Consider the following 17,366-nt stretch of genomic DNA (forward strand, 5'->3'; position numbering starts at 1 on the left):
ACAAAAACACCATGGTTTGGAATATGGTTTGGCATGAGTTTCTTTAAGTCTTAGTTTGTAAAAGTGACTGACTCACTGAATGCATGAAGGTTCTCTAGAACTTGAGTAAGTGCTATACCTGACTTTCGTGTTCTCCAGCTATCATCACATTTGACCTTCCAAGACCAAATCCCACCCCTCTCCTCTCTCTCATATTTTTGACTATAGGGTGGGAGAGGAATACAATGATTTCCCAGGAAATCCCTAAAGCAAACTACCGCTTCATTTCCTTTAGTAATTTAAACATTTGCAGACTCTTAAGAATCAACCCGAAAGTTGTGAAGTGGAGGGGGGGGGGGGGCTCAGGCCTTCCCTCAGGTTTCTCCTGACTCTCCCTCCTGGCTATATCAGATCAGAGAGACCCACTGTCCTTCCCTCACTGAAATGGAAATGGAGAGGAACACACAGATAAAGAGGCCTGATACTAAAGATGAAAGGGAAAAAGACAGGAGGAGTTGTGCCTGGCCATGCAGTCGTGGGAAAACAGGGAGTACAGGAGGGGACTGAGCACGCACCCCTGAGGGGCTCCGGCTCAGGTCTTCCCTCAGGTTTCTCCTGACTCTCCCTCCTGGCTATATCAGATCAGAGAGACACACTGTCCTTCCCTCACTGCAATGGAAATGGAGAGGAACACACAGATAAAGAGGCCTGATACTAAAGATGAAAGGGAAAAAGACAGGAGGAGTTGTGCCTGGCCATGCAGTCGTGGGAAAACAGGGAGTACAGGAGGGGACTGAGCACGCACCCCTGAGGGGCTCCAGTGTTGAGGATCAGCGTGGCAGATGTGTTGCTATCTACCCTCACCACCTGGGGGCGGCCCATCAGGAAGTCCAGGATCCAGTTGCAGAAGGAGGTGTTCAGTCCCAGGAATTTTATAATATCTGTACATTATAGGAACACCTGTAATTACAAAAGTACAATGATTAATGTTTTGCTTGAGATTAAGAATCAGTGTTAGAGACTTTGCAAGTACATGAAGAGGTCAACTGTACAAAAGTCGGATGTCTGTGTGTTGAAACTATACTATCAGTTCCTGTTGATACTATGTTCCAGTCTTACCTCTGCTAGCACATGATAGCAATAGGAGGAAGAAGGATTGGGAAACTAACTGCAAATAACAATAAACTGAACTCCACCTAGCAGAGACATCTTTGTATTAGCAACTATTAATTATGAGCTTATATGGTATTAAAGTTAAGGGACATCAACCTGGGCGGGGTGAACCTCAGTAGGAGATAAAAAGGAAGAACACCATCTTTTGTACTGTGTGTTACTTGCAAACTACTGTAAGTGTAAACTCCAGGTTGCAGTCTGGCTTGCAATCCTTATTAAACAAACTAACCCCTGATCAAATAAGTTTCCTGTGGTCACTTGTGTGCACATCGGGCGGAATTCCCTTACAATCCTTAGCTTAGGGATGAGCTTTGAGTGCACTATGGTTTTGAACATTGAGCTGGAGTCATTCAATAGCATTCTCACGTAGGTGTTCATTTTGTCCAGGTGGGAAAGGGTAGGGTGGAGTGCAATAGAGATTGCATCATCTGTGGATCTGTATGAGCGGTATGCAAATTGGAGTGGGTCTAGGGTTTCTGGTATAATGGTGTTAATGTGAGCCATTACCAGCCTTTCAAAACACTTCATGGCTACGGACGTGAGTGCTATGGGTCTGTAGTCATTTAGGCAGGTTACCTTAGTGCTCTTTGGCACAGGGACTATGGTGGTCTACTTGGAACATGTTGGTATTACAGACTCAGACAGGGATATATTGAAAATGTCAGTGAAGACACCTGCCAGTTGGTCAGCACGTGCCCGGAGCACATGTCCTGGTAATCCGTCTGGCCCTGCGGCCTTGTGAATGTTGACCCGTTTTTGTCATGTTTTGTCTTAGATTGTCTTGTCATTTTGCTTTTCCCTCTGTTCATTTTCCCCCTGCTGGTCTTTTTAGGTTCGTTCCCCTTTTTCTCTCTCCCTTCCTCTCTCTCTTCTCTCTATCGTTCCGTTCCTGCTCCCAGCTGTTCCTATTCCCCTAATCAATCATTTAGTCTTCCCACACCTGTTCCCGATCCTTTTCCCTGATTAGAGTCCCTATTTCTCTCCTTGTTTTCCGTTCCTGCCCTGTCGGATCCTTGTCTATTGTTCACCGTGCTGTGTCTATGTATCGCCCTGTCGTGTCGTGTTTCCCTCAGATGCTGCGTGGTGAGCAGGTGTCTGAGTCTGCTACGTTCAAGTGCCTTCCCGAGGCAACCTGCAGTTCTTGATCAAGTCTCCAGTCTGTTCTCGTCATTACGAGTAGAATTATGCCTTTTGATTGTAAAGTTACTTTACTGGATTAAAGACTCTGTTTTCGCCAAGTCGCTTTTGGGTCCTCATTCACCTGCATAACAGTTTTAAGGTCTTACTCACATCAGCTACGGAGAGGGTGATCACACAGTCGTCCGGAACACTGCATTCCTCAGTGTTGCTTGCCTCGAAGTGAGCATAGAAGTGATTTAGCTCGTCTGGTAGGCTTGTGTCACTGGGCAGCTCGCGGCTCGCAGGTCACAGCTCCACCCTTTAGCTCAGTGCCAATGTTGCCTGTAATTCATGGAAACCAACAGGTTAATGACAGGTCAATGAGAGATGAATAGGCAGAGGTCAGCAGACAGACATGAAACTGTGGTAAAGGCCTTAATTGTCTTCAAATGTAGATTATATGATTTATTTGTTGTAATAAAAATGCAATTCTCTCTCAGCAGACCTATAGCTGTAATGGTAGTTAAATGAAAAGTTGGGGGATGTCTAATCAACAAATTGTGAATGGGATAATATCTCAATAATGTGATGACCTCACCAAGCATAACTAGCCCTTCCAGAGGTGCAACCTCTCTTGTCATCACTCGGTGCCTGGGTTTACCTCCACTGTACCCTCACCCCATCATACCCCTGTCTGTACATTATGCCCTGAATCTATTATACCACGCCCAGAAATCTGCTCCTTTTATTCTCTGTCCCCAACGCACTAGACAACCAGTTTTGATAGCCTTTTAGCAGTACCCTCATCCTACTCGTCCTCTGTTCCTCGGGTGATGTGGGAACCAAGCAGTGCTTTCGACCTTCGTCTCTCCCGAGCCTGTACGGGAGTTGTAGCGATGAGACAATTGGAAATTGGGGAGAAAAGGGGGTAAATATATATATATATATATATATATATATATATATATATATATATATATATATTATAGACACTTACCACGCTTTCTCCTTCACCAGACGAAAACCGTTAAAGAATCACCCACCAAACAAGGACCAAGCAGCGTGGTAAGGAGCAGAGCTATCTGGGGGAGGTGACAACATGGGACGAAATAGAGAGGTGGTCTGTCGACCCAGGGAGAGTGCCGGAGCCCGCCTGGGATTCTCTGGAGCAGTGCGAGGAGGGTTACAGGAGAATGGAGTTGGCAACACAAACACGGCAGTGCAACAGGGACAAGAGGCAGCCCCAAAAATGTCTTTGGGGAGTGTGGCTAAGTCAGGTTGGAGACCTGAGCCAGCTCCCCGTGCTTACCGAGGAGAGAGGTGGACCGGGCAGGCATTGTTTTATGCCATGAGGTGCACGGTGTCCCCAGTGTGCAGGCATAGCCCAGGGTGCTACATCACAGCCGCTCGTATCGGCCGGGCTAGAGTGGGCATCGAGCCAGGTGCTATGAAGCTGGCTCAGCGCATCTGGTGTCCAGTGCGTCTCCTCGGCCCGGGGTATATGGCACCAGCCCTACGCACGGTGTCCCCGGTTCGCCAGCACAGCCCAGTGCGGTATGTTCCACGCCGCCGCACTGGCCAGGCTACGGAGGGTATCCAGCCAGGACAGGTTGTGCAGGCTCGGTGCTCGAGACCTCCAGTACGCCTCCACGGTCCGGTCCCTCCGGTGCCTCCTCCATGCACCAGGCCTCCGGTGGCAGCCCCACGCACCAGGCTGTCACTCCGTCTCCTACCTCCTGTCCAGCGCTGCCAGAGTCTCCCTCCTGTCCAGCGCTGCCCGAGTTTCCCTCCTGTCCAACGCTGCCCGAGTTTCCCTACTGTCCAGCGCTGCCAGAGCCGCCCGTCTGTCCTGAGCTGCCAGAGCTGCCCGTCTGTCCTGAGCTGCTAGAGTCGCCCGTCTGTCAGGAGCTGCCAGAGCCGCCCGTCAGTCAGGAGCTGCCAGGGCACCCCGTCAGTCAGTAGCTGCCAGAGCCGCCCGTCAGTCAGGAGCTGCCAGAGCCGCCCGTCAGTCAGGAGCCGCCCTTCACACCGGTGCTGCCGGAATTGCCCTTCACTCCGGAGCTGCTGGAATCGCCCTTCACTCCAGCGCTGCCGGAATCGCCCTTCACTCCGGCAATGCCGGAGTCTCCCGCCTGGCCAGTGCTGCCGGAATCTCCCGTCATTCGGGACCTGCGGCAAGGGTCCCCAGTCCGAGGTCGGCGGCGAGGGTCGCCCCTCCCAAGGCGCCACTTAAGTGGGCCGAGACTATGGTGGAGTGGGTTCCACGTCCCGCGCCAGAGCCGCCACCACGGGCAGACGCCCGCCCAGACTGACGTAGCCTTTTCCCACCTGTGTTTTGTGGGTGATTATTTTTCTGTGTCAGTGTTTGTTCTATACGGGACTGTGTCGGTTTTCATTTATTTCTCTTGTTCCTTTTGTTTTTCTGTGTCCAGTGATATTTCATTAAAATATATTATGGACACTTAACACGCTGCGTTTTGGTCCTCTTCTCCTTCACCAGACGAAAACCGTTACACGATCCTCGACTTCGGCGATGTAATTTACAAAATAGCTTCCAATACTCTACTCAGCAAACTGGATGCAGTCTATCACAGTGCCATCCATTTTGCCACCAAAGCCCCTTATACCACCCACCACTGCGACCTGTATGCTCTTGTCAGCTGGCCCTCGCTACATATTCGTCGCCAGACCCACTGGCTCCAGGTCATCTATAAGTCTATGCTAGGTACTGCTCCGCCTTATCTCAGCTCACTGGTCACGCGCTCCAACAGGTATATCTCACTGGTCGTCCCCAAAGGCAACTCATACTTTTCCCGCCTTTCCTTCCAGTTCTCTGCTGCCAATGACTGGAACGAATTGCAAAAATAGCTGAAACTGAAGACTTATATTTCCCTCACTAACTTTAACCAGTTGCGACGAGCAAACCCGTATCCGGGAGCGTAATCATAGCATCAAATTCATTAGCATAACGCAACGGACATAAATACCCCTAGAAACTTTTCCTATTCATGAAAATCGCAAATGAAATGAAATAAATATATTCAAACACAAGCTTAGCCTTTTGTTAACAACACTGTCATCTCAGATTTTCAAAATATGCATTACAGCCAACACTAGACAAGCATTTGTGTAAGTTTATCATGGCATAATGCTATGCTAGGCTCTGCTGGCAGCAGGCAACATTTTCACAAAAATAAGAAAAGCAACCAAATTAAATAATTTACCTTTGAAGTACTTCGTATACTTTCACTCAGGAGACTCCCAGTTAGATAGCAAATGTTCCTTTTTTCCAAAAATATTATTTTTGTAGGTGAAAAAGCTCCCGTTTCTTCACCATGCTTGGCTGAGAAATCGACCGAAAAATGCTACAACTATAACGCCAAACTTTTTTCAAAATTAGCTACATAATATCGACAGAAACACGGCAAACATTGTTTAGGATCCATCCTCAAGGTGTTTTTAACAAATATATTCGATAATATATCCGTCGAGGCAGTTGGTTTCTCATAAAAAGCGATTGGAAAAATGGCCATCTCAGTATTTTACGCAAGGTTTTCTGCGGGAGACACCATGTGACCACATGCCATATATGGTCCCTTACAGCCATTCTTCAAGGGAAATGCCTAAAAAGACGTCACAATGCTGTAGACACCTTGGGGAAAATGTGGAAAACGTAAGCTCATTCGTAGCTCATTCACAGCCATATAAGGAGTCAATGGCATGAGGCGGTTTTAAAAAATGCGGCACTTCCTGGTTGGATTTTTATCTGGGTTTTGCCTGTAACATCAGTTCTGTGGCACTCACAGACAATATCTTTTGCATTTTCGGAAATGTCAGAGTGTCTTCTTTCCAAAGCTGTCAATTATATGCATAGTCAAGCATCTTTTCGTGACAAAATATCTTGTTTAACCTCTTCAGTCGACCCTCTACTTTTTCGAACATTCTGATAAAAATCGTGCAACATTTCAGTGCCCTGCTACTCAGGCCAGGAATATAGTATATGCATATGATTAGTATGTGTGGATAGAAAACACTCAGACGTTTATAAAACTGGTTAAATCACGGCTGTGACTATAACAGAACGTGCGTTTCATCGAAAAGTGCAAGAAAATCTGATCACTGAAAATGGAAATAAATATCCATGCGCCACTTCCAGGAATTGTTCAAAGTGAACCGAATTACATTAGACCGAGGTTTCAGTGCCTACAGCTTCCACACGATGTCTAGAGTCTTGTCATTTCATTCAGCTTTGATTCTTGGTCAAACTGAATCAAGGGAACCGATTCCCTCCGGTCTCCGACCGGATGTTTTGGTCGAGCTCTCTTCAGACATCTTTTCGAGACGGGACAGCTATAGAATTTACATCGCCTCCTGATGAATTTTATCGCTTATTAACGTGTACTAATACCTAAAGTTGCATTACAAAAGTATTTCGAAGTGTTTTGTGAAAGTTTATCGTCGACTTTTTGAATTTTAAAAAATGACGTTACGTTATGAAACGCTATTTTTTTCCGTTTATCACACAGTCTTCATAGATCGATATCTAGGCTATATATGGACCAATTTAATCGAAAAAAAGACCCAATAGTTATTATGGGACATCTAGGAGTGCCAACAAAGAAGATGGTCAAAGGTAATGAATGTTTTATATTTTATTTGTGCGGTTTGTGTAGCGACGACTATGCTAATTATTTTGTTTACCTCCCCTGCGGGTCTTTTGGGGTGTTACATGCTATCAGATAATAGCTTCTCATGCTTTCGCCGAAAAGCATTTTAAAAATCTGACTTGTTGCCTGGATTCACAACGAGTGTAGCTTTAATTCAATAACCTGCATGTGTATTTTAATGAACGTTTGAGTTTTAACTAATACTATTAGCATTTAGCGTAGCGCATTTGCATTTCCAGAGCTCTAGATGGGACGCCTGCGTGCCAGGTAGGAGCAAGAGGTTAAAACGGGAACGTTTTTCATCCAAAAATTAAAATAGCGCCCCCTAAATCCAACTGGTTAAACATCAGCTATCTGAGCAGCTAACCGATCACTGCAGCCGTACATAGCCCATCTGTAAATAGCCCTCCCAATCAACCTACTTCATCCCCATATTGTTCTTGATTACTTTTCTGCTCTTTTGCACACCAGTATTTCTACTTGCACATCATCATCTGCTCACGTATCACTCCAGCATTAATTTGCTAAACTGTAATTACTTCGCTACTATGGCCTATTTATTGCCATACCTTCTCACACCATTTGCACACACTGTATATAGACTTTCTTTTTTTTCTATTGTGTTATTGACTGCACGCTTGTTTATTCCATGTGTAACTGTGTTGTTGTTTGTGTCGCACTGCTTTGCTTTATCTTGGCCAGGTCGCAGTTGTAAATGAGAACTTGTTCTCAACTAGCTTACCTGGTTAAATAAAGGTTAAATATTTAAAAAAAAATTAAGAATGTAATAATATGGTCCAATATTACACATATACATGTTATTGCCAAACCCTGTATTGCTTCAATAAACACAAGAAAACACATGTTATAGCCTAACTTACAAAAGGTGTAACTTCAAAGCTGACTTTGAAAATTGAAAATAAGTGGGTCAAGATGAAGGATCAAAGGCCGACAGTTGCTTAGTTGCCTGACGACTCATCCTGAATTTAATTCCGCTGCTATATCGATCGCTCCATACATCGTGGAGAATGATTATTATTAACAGTAGATGGTCATTTTTCATTATGAAAGATTGTATTGTATGCATGATGAAAGATTGTATGCTTCATCTCTTTAAAATTTGCCTGAATATGTGAAAGTTGGTTTGGCGTCTCTAGCTTGAACGGTTCAAGAGTTACTGTTGATGGGTTATTTCATGATAACTTATATAGCTATAGTTTATAAAATTTTAAAGAATGTTAAATTAGAATAGCCTGAACATCCCAAAGTTGATTTGGTGTCTCTAGCTTGAACGGTTCAATAGTTAATGTTGGTGGGTTATGTTATGCTAATTTCTGCTCATTTGTTTAATTTGTTTAGACCAAGGAGCAGGATCATTTGCTAACCATGTGTATGTGACAAATACATTTGATTTGATTTGATTTGATTTTGAATAGCTACCTCTTGGGGCCGTAGGTAGCCTAGCAGTTAAGAGTGTTGGGCCAGTAACCGGCTCGAATCCTTGAGGTGACTAGGTGAAAAATATGTTAATGAGCTGTTGTAAGTCCCTCTGGATAAGAGCATCGGTTGAGTGACAGACATTTGTAAATATGTATTCTTATGGATTTCTTTCAAAACCATGTTCATTTATGCAAATTGTAAGTGGTTATAGTTAAACAATTATATACAGTCCATTCGGAAACTACTCAGACCCCTTGACTTTTTTCACATTTTGTTACATTACAGCCTTGTTCTAAAATGAATGAAATAGTTTTTTCCCCCCATCAATCTACACACAATACCCCATAATGACAAAGCAAAAACTGCTTTTTGGCTGAAACTGTGGTATATCAGATTGTATACCATGGGTATGACAAAATGTACTTTTTACTAGTTTAGTTATGATGGTAAGCAGTTAATAATAGCCATAATACACCTTTGGGGTTTGTGGTATATGGCCAAAATACCACGGCTAAGGGCTGTATCCAGGCTCTCTGCGTTGCGTCGTGCATAAGAACAGCCCTTAGCCGTAGTATATTGGCCATATACCACACCTTATCGGGCCTTATTGCTTAATTAAACCTCAGTTGCTTCAACACAGTGCACCCTATCAGTCATCTAGTGTATATATAAATCATTGGATGTAGATGGGTAGCCAGGCAACTAGCCCAAAGTAGGCTTTTATCATAATCTCTCCATAGCAGAGCTATGTATTTATGTACTGGCTAGTTACAGTAGTGCTGATGCCCCCCTACTAGCAATATGGATTACAAACCGAAAAGGGACCTGAGGAAGCGAGTACGTTTCAGTGATCGTTTTTTTGGTTGGTGTTTTCTAATAAATATAGGATAATTAACATTTGGTCAGAAGACACGTATTCAGCAATTTAGTTACTGATTTAAAAAGCTGCACTTACTTTGCCTCAATTGCGTAGTATGGCGAACATCTCTTATTTTGCGGCGAGATCCAGCAGCTCACGCGCCAAATTATCATCTGACCTGTGCTGCACCAGGTGTAGATAACCTCCCCTGCAGGTAGGCCAAACAGATTGTTTCATGTCATAACCGGACATAGCGGTGTCTGGGTAAAAATGTGTTGTATTGAGCACTAGTTACCTACACATTAGCCTATTGTACAGTGTTTGGTGGAAGGATGTCCACTCAGCAGGCCTATAGTAGGCCTTAACAATGTTGAATGAGACATTCCATCGGAAACATAGAGACATATTTCTACATTTGATGTAGGGTAGCCTATTTACTCTGTGAAAATAATCTCTGCAAGTGGCTGTCATGAGTGTAGACTTTATTATCCACATATTTTACTTATGTTATGAGCATGCATTAATCTCAGTTAGCTAAAGAGTAGACCTGAGCAATTAAATTAGAGTCAACTGTTACCAAAACATCACCAGTTATCAATAGCCTGAGTGACAGTCTTTTAGCCAAGTCTTTTATTGTGGTCCAGAAAACAAGGTGTATCGATGATAAAAACAAAGGAGTTGGCGAAACCAGATTCTTCCACCCATGCCACCCGGTGTCACCATATTCACTGGACTCTAATAGACATACTTGAGGTTGGATGCATACAGCCAGGGACTTTGAATACGCTGATGTGACATATGAGATAACAAGTGAAGAACACCATTCAAAGGAAGCTTTTAGTCACCTCATGCTCCGCCCCATTTTTGTAAATATGGCTTGTTATATCATATGTCACATCAGCTTATTCAAAGTCCCTGGCTGTATGCACACACGGAAAGAGTTTTGGTTTGAGAACAGTAGGGTGCAGGTGCTGTGTGAGTGTGTGAATGTAGTGTGTGAGTATTCACAGGCTTTCATTTCAAGCAGTGAGCTGTTACAGTGTGACGGGTCAGGTCTACACAGATACTATAACCTTTCACCAAAGTATAGCTCTGATTTACCGCTTCAAAATTAAAATTGCCTGAAAATTCTTCTGGAACGTTGAGAGAAGGATGGGGACAGTCTCTGATGACATTAGGAGGCTTTTGGAGGGTAACGTTTTATATATATATATATATATATATACAGTATATATTGTTTATTTTAAGCAGTGTGGTGTTATGTACAATTATTGTCATAAAGATGTAGTACTCAATCATATACTTAGTGAGCTTTTCGATATCTTTGACATTCTTACGTATAACTAGAAACATTGTTCATAAGTGCAGTGATAGAAAAAGTACCCAATTTTCATACTTGAGTAAAAGTAAAGATACCTTAAAAGAAAATGTAAAAGTAAAAGTCAACCAGCAGAATACTACTTGAGTAAAATTATTTGGTTTTAAATATACATAAGTATCAAAAGTACAAGTATAAATAATTTAAAATGTCTTACATTAAGTAAACTGGACGACACAATTATCTTGTTCTTAACATTTACAGATAGCTAGGGTCACACTGACAAAATTTACAAACTAAGCATTAGTGTTTAGTGAGTCTGCCAGATCAGAGGCAGCCGGGATGACCAGAGATGTTCTCTTGATAAGTGTGTGAATTAGGCAATTTTCCTGTCCTGCTAAGCATTCAAAATGTAATGAGTACTTTTGGGTGTCAGGGAAAATGTAAGGAGTAAAAAGTACATGACTTTATTTAGGAATGTAGTGGGGTGAAACGAAAAGTTGTAAAAAATATAAATAGTAAAGTAAAGTACAGATACCCAAAAAAACAACTTAAGTACATTTACATTTACATTTAAGTCATAAGTAGTACTTAAAAGTATTTTTACTTAAGTACTTTACACCACTGCATAAGAGGACATATTGTATAACATTGCTGCTATATGTAGGCCTACTGAGTGTTATGAATTGTTAAAACAATGCCTGTTAACATTATGATCAAATCAAATCATTTAAAAATATTTTTTTTATTTCAAATCAAATCAAAATCATGTGCTGCAGAATTCAGTGATCTGTGTTAAAACTCATCAAACTGTCTGGATTTATATTACACTATTATCTACAGTGGCACTGTGAATTACTATACGTGTGCCTTACTGTATTTCACATTCTATGGTCTTTATGACAAAAGAATGTTGCAAGTTCCTTATGGTTATCCATCATAGATTTCAATCTGATTCACCCTGTAGTGACAACTGTCAATGTTCCAAACAGGAATACTGGCATTTGTCATATTTGCATGTACTAGCAACCAGAGCAACCTGACTTGGCCCCTCTGACCAACATTTGCATATGTTAACACATTTATGTAATATTACAATGAAAGGAATAAAGAAATCTGAAGTTCAACTTGTTTTTCCTGTGTGAACATGAACGATAACATTATTTCTGATATGCTCGTGACTTGGCATACAGTTTGTGATTAAATGTGCCGGTTGAAATTGTAACAGAAAAGATCATTGCATGGTTTTGAGGCACTTAAAATGGTGTACATTTTCAGGAAGAGTTGATGCTCTAGGTAATGAGACACAAAATATCTGAATTGGCTACTTAGATTATGATGATCTTTTCTATAATGTCTTTTCAGGATTGTGATGTACAGGTAAAACATATTTCCGCCTCTTATCAAAAGTGTGACTTGCCTGACTTGTCTTTCAGACTGTGAGCTCTTTGTATCAGATATCCTACAGGACGAGAACCTCAGTAAACATGCCAGAGAAACACGGGACGTCCTACTTAATAACTTCAGGGTGGTCCACTCCAGGTACGTGGAAGTGCTGTTCCTCCCAATTGGCCCCCTTTATCTCCCAATAAGAAACTTGTGTCACTTAAATCTTACATGAGATGTTCACATTTCCTGAGGCTTTTTGGATGATAGAAAATATAGATTTTAGAGTCTTGTTTGTAGCTAGGTTTCCACCCAATTGGCAACATATTTTCATATGAATATTCTAAAAATATCCACATTTTCCAACCAGTGGTGTGTTTCCGCTAAACAAACTTGTTGAGGATAAAAATCTGTTTGTGATTATGTAGTGCACACAAAATTTACTTTTTAGCTTAAGTTTTCTTGTACCGAATAAAAATCTAAAGTTCAATGTGTTTCCATCGCATTTTCAAATCTAACGATAGTTTTGTCACAAAAACTGTTGCGTAAATAGCGAATCTACTCTGTATACTCTGGTTTTGGCACGCGTGCTCTAGCCAACAGCTTGCAGATACCGTCAATAGTGTGCACCTGCAGCCCGCAATTCGGTGCATTCCTGCATGTGGGCATTCCTGTATCTCATTGGTTCCTGCATGAACCCCCTTTGAGCACCCCATTGGTTCCTGTATAACATTTTTTTATGTGGGTCAAAAGGGAAATAAAAGTATTAACTGAGTTCTTTTGCCCCCGGCGGGAGCCGTTAGACAGTGTCCTTCGCTCCAGCTGAACACCTGCCCTCACCGGTGTTAACAGAACTGAGGGAAAACAGTGCCCGACAGGCAGGGGCGAAGGATACTGTCTACCGGTTGTCCCCACTAGCACAGCAGACGGAAGGCTAGAGTGACACTGTGTACTAGCTAGCTTGCTAATTAGCTAGCACATGGTGTCGCCCTCCCACATGCTGTGTACCAGAGTCCTCCTTAGGCCTAGCTGGCTAAGCTAGAAAACAGTGTCCTTCGCTCCCGCCTCCCGAACACCTGCCCTTTGCCGCCATTAACAGAAATACGGGAAAACAGTGGCCGATAGGCGGGGGCGAAGGACACTGTCTACCGGTGTAAGGCTAGCCAGCTACCGTTGTCGCCCCTTCTGTGAGTTTTATCGGCGGCTGACATACAACGTTATCGTGCATTAACACCACCTTCTGTGCTGGAGTCCTAAATTAAATTGACCAACAGAAGTATAAAGAGTGGTTCCTGCAGATGCAGGAATGCCCACATGCAGGAACACCCCGAATTGCAGGCTGCAATTGCACCCTACTCAATACAGTCTATATGATGAGATTATTATCGATAAGAGAGAGATTTTTTTATTTTTCCAAACGGCAGTCAAGCATCGATCATCATGTCACCAGAATCCGCCCCTCTGTATTTATGGGAACCTAGCATAAGATAAACTGCATGGTTTCCTGTGTCGCAGTGGGAGGACCACACACACCATATCATCTCGTGACTCCAAGTTTACTTCGATATGATGGTTATTACATCAATATTTGCGCACCTCCATTTCTCACATAATTCATTTTTAAAAAGAAAAAAATAAGAGATCCCACCATGACAAACGAACAAATGACTTGTCCGCGTTAAATTTTTTAAAACTTTTGTTATTTTTAAAAATTTTTTATACAGTATGACTTTACTCGCATAAAAACTGTGGATGGAAATGTGGTTTGTGAAACAAAAATATGTGTGAAAGCAAGCACGAGAGGAAATTAATAGATAACTGCAATCTGAGATATCTGCACCAGATACTAACTACTCTGTGCACATTGCACTTGTTTGCAAGAGGTTGTCTTGTGGTCTGTGAAGCAGGAAGCTAAAGTAGAGTGTTTGAAGCAATTTAAAGAACTATCAACACCCAAAAAAACTTACAACCTATTTGTGTTTAAATTAATTTGCAGTCTAAATTTAACTCATGTCCAACTTTTATTTTGCAGAAATCCTCAGGAGTTTCCTTTCAGATGTAAGTGACTGCATATTTTACATTATAAAAAGGTTGAATTCTTACTTGAGGTGTAACTTAGGCTATTTTGTATACACTGACATGAATTCAAGCATCTAATACTTTTGGCCATATTATTTTTCTTTCTTTCTTTTTATTTAACCTTTATTTAACTAGGCAAGTCAGTTAAAAACAAATACTTATTTACAATGACGGCCTACCAAAAGGCAAAAGGCCTCCTGCAGGGACTGGGGTCTGGGATTAAAAATTAAAATAAATACAATATAAATATAGGACAAAACGCACATTACAACAAGAGAGACAACACAACACTACATGATATTAGGGCATTTCCTGTTTGCTTTTGAAAGTTCTCCCAATGGCTTCCTGACCCTGATATTGTGTTGGTGCCTTTCTAGCTGAGTCCAGACAGGAGGACAGTTCAGATGACAACCAGAGCTCAAGTCTGGGCCGTTCGGCCCCCTCAGACGACCTGTCTGTGGCCTCTGACTACCAGGACGAGGGCTCTCCTGAGTGTGAGTAAATGCTTGGTTTGTGTGTGTGTGTGTGTCTGTGTGTGTGTGTGTGTGTTTAAATGTGTGTGTGTTTAAGGCCCAGTGCAGTCAAAATTCTGTTTTTCCTGTGTTCCGAATCATTTTGTACAGCAGCTGATGAAACTAACACTGTACAAGTGTGAAACAATGTGAATAGATTTATTTCCTGATAGTTTCTGGTTGAAAATGCAAGTTACACCAATCAGCAGGTTTTGCATGGGTGGAGTTTTGGCTTGCCTGGAGACATCACCAGGCGGTACAAGTTAATAGACCAATAACAAAGAGAATTCCAAACCTCTCTGCCAACATCAGCTAGTTTTCAGTTTACTTATCCATCCTATTAGGTCCCTCACTCAGACCACTCCCAGACAGTCCTAGCAAAAATCATGCTTGAGAAATAGATTTTAGCAGAAAATCTATTTTTTTTTATTTTTGAAAATTTTAATGGGAAACTATTTACAGTAAGGTACTTAATTGTTACCCACAAATGATTTGATATTGAGATTTAAAAAACAGCTGCATTGGGCATGTCAAGAGGGTGTTTGCTACATTATATTTGCAATTTGTAAGGGGAACATAAAGTTAAAACAAAATAAATAAAATAAAGCATAGGAACTCTTGCTGTGCACTTTACCTAAATTATGTCAGGAGATAAAATGGGTGTCAATTAACAGCTTGCCCTCTAGGGGTTGGATCTGCTGCACGAATGGGGTGTTGGTGGGAATACTAAGGGTGTGAGGATTGTTCACACAGAACTGATAGGTGACCAAGAGCTCTCAGGGGTGAGAGTAGTCTGGAGCCCTCAGTGTATCCAACCGGGGGAGGCAGAGGTGTTAAGTCAGTTTCTCTAAGATCAGCCCACACAAAGTGCGCTCTGTAGCTCAAGGCGATTGAGGTGATTGATTTAACCCTTACCCTGCTCTCCATTCCCAACTCAGTTTGAAATACAACACTGTAGCTGAGAAGCCATGTGTGTTCCATCTCTCTTCCCTTTGTCAGTCTTGCTCTCCATCTTCCTCTCTCTAGTTTCTCTATCTGTCTCTCTCTCTCGCTGTCTCTCTATCTTTAGTTATATGAGACATGGTAGTACTTGACTGGTTATTCAGAAGTGGCACAGTGACTCACCTAGAGCCTTGGGTGCCCCATGCACTCAGTGGGTGTTATGCCATGACATAGATGATGGGCATCTGTTTCTGTAACTTCCTACGTATAACTTCTCTATTTAGGTTATACAGGCCTGTGCCTTTTCCTCCAGGGCTGCTGGAGTTCAGAGTTCACTGTCTGTTCACTACCCAGAGTAAATGACAGATATGGCTTTACTCGCTTTGCAGAGTGGGGCATTTCAAAGGAAGAGGGTGTGTGTGAAAATAATGAAATGATGTGCCAATGGAATCAATAACATTTTAGAAAGAACATTTATTCATGGTTTAATTACAGAAGCTGGATATGCAGTGTTGGAGTGTAGTGAACTACATGTAGTTCAACTAGTAATTTAACTATGTTTCGCAGTAGCTTGGTGGTAGTTCAACTAAATTCACATCTGGGTAGTGTTTTTAGTGGTTAATTACTTTTTTTGCCATGTAGGGGTGTTTAGTTAACTATTGGAACAACACAACTTTTTTTAGCAAAAATAAAATATGGGTGAAGTAGGCAATCATTTCCTTTCTTTTTCAGCGTCAGCCCTGCCTAATTCTCACTTGAAACATTGTTATTGTGTTTAATAGTTTACGTTACACAATCTCTTAACATATGATTCTCTTAACATATGATTCTCTTAACATATGATTCTCTTAACATATGATTCTCTTAACATATGATTCTCTTAACATATGATTCTCTTACCATATGATTCTCTTACCATATGATTCTCTTACCATATGATTCTCTTACCATATGATTCTCTTAACATATGATTCTCTTAACATATGATTCTCTTAACATATGATTCTCTTAACATATGATTCTCTTAACATATGATTCTCTTAACATATGATTCTCTTAACATATGAGCTCAACTTTTAACTAATTAAAAATCCTAAAGGCAATCGTACTGTAACGGTTTTGACTTGAGGTTATTATTTATAGGGGTGCCAGGTAGGTTGTGCCTACCAGAGAAAACATTAGTTTCTCCTTTTAGTTTGGGTGGGAATGAGTCCCATCTGGTCCGTCAAGTCTACACCAATACAAAGGACGTATGTAAAAGTCAGGATGGAAATAAACTTTTCATAAACCCTTAAAACATTGGAAAGAACTTCAAAAACAATTATATTCTGTTGCGTGGGTTGTATTAGCAACAACAATGATTACACACATATATAATAATATCACAATGAGTTCTGGTTCCTCCAGAAATGTCCTGTACCTCGGGCCTAAAAAGAGTCCTGCCCGGTAAAGGAGTTCAGTGAACTCAAGTGACTTTTGTCACGCGATGTTTGTCCGTTCGTTCAGTGTAGCGTAAACCCAGTATTAAACATACAATCAATATAACAATTACTTTACCACAGAACCTTAAAGCGGATCAACTCTTAATTAAGTCCTCAACTACCACTAACTACCCAAATCACAGTATACATCACATCCAAACAAATGAAATACCGTATACAAAAAGGTGGTAGTCAGTCGGTCAGTCAGACAATCCAATCCGCCAATAGATCTCCAGCGGAGAAAGGCCACGAAGAACGGAGAGGTGTAGTCCAGGGACGCAAAGAGTGGATCCGATCCTGGGTAAACTCTCTTAGGCTACAAAACACACGTTTAACGGCAACAAAACAAACGGAATAGAGAAGCTTCGGAACAGAGGGTTGAACACATCCTCAGTCACGTCTCCATCACAA

General features: G+C 41.8%; 1 protein-coding gene across 1 annotated transcript in view; it reads left to right on the plus strand.

The window, feature by feature from the left end:
• The first annotated feature begins 10,179 nt into the window (after positions 1-10,179).
• The window catches only part of LOC124039872 (src kinase-associated phosphoprotein 1-like), a 45,433-nt gene continuing 38,246 nt past the window's right edge, over positions 10,180-17,366 (plus strand). The window contains exons 1-4 of the mRNA XM_046356374.1: positions 10,180-10,429; positions 11,992-12,097; positions 13,974-13,999; positions 14,398-14,514. Of these exons, the coding sequence (XP_046212330.1) occupies positions 10,390-10,429; positions 11,992-12,097; positions 13,974-13,999; positions 14,398-14,514 (289 nt within the window). The 5' untranslated portion in view covers positions 10,180-10,389. The remainder of the gene's footprint in view (positions 10,430-11,991; positions 12,098-13,973; positions 14,000-14,397; positions 14,515-17,366) is intronic.

Source organism: Oncorhynchus gorbuscha, linkage group LG07 (genome assembly GCF_021184085.1).
Source record: "Oncorhynchus gorbuscha isolate QuinsamMale2020 ecotype Even-year linkage group LG07, OgorEven_v1.0, whole genome shotgun sequence".
Classification (NCBI taxonomy): Eukaryota; Metazoa; Chordata; class Actinopteri; order Salmoniformes; family Salmonidae; genus Oncorhynchus; species Oncorhynchus gorbuscha.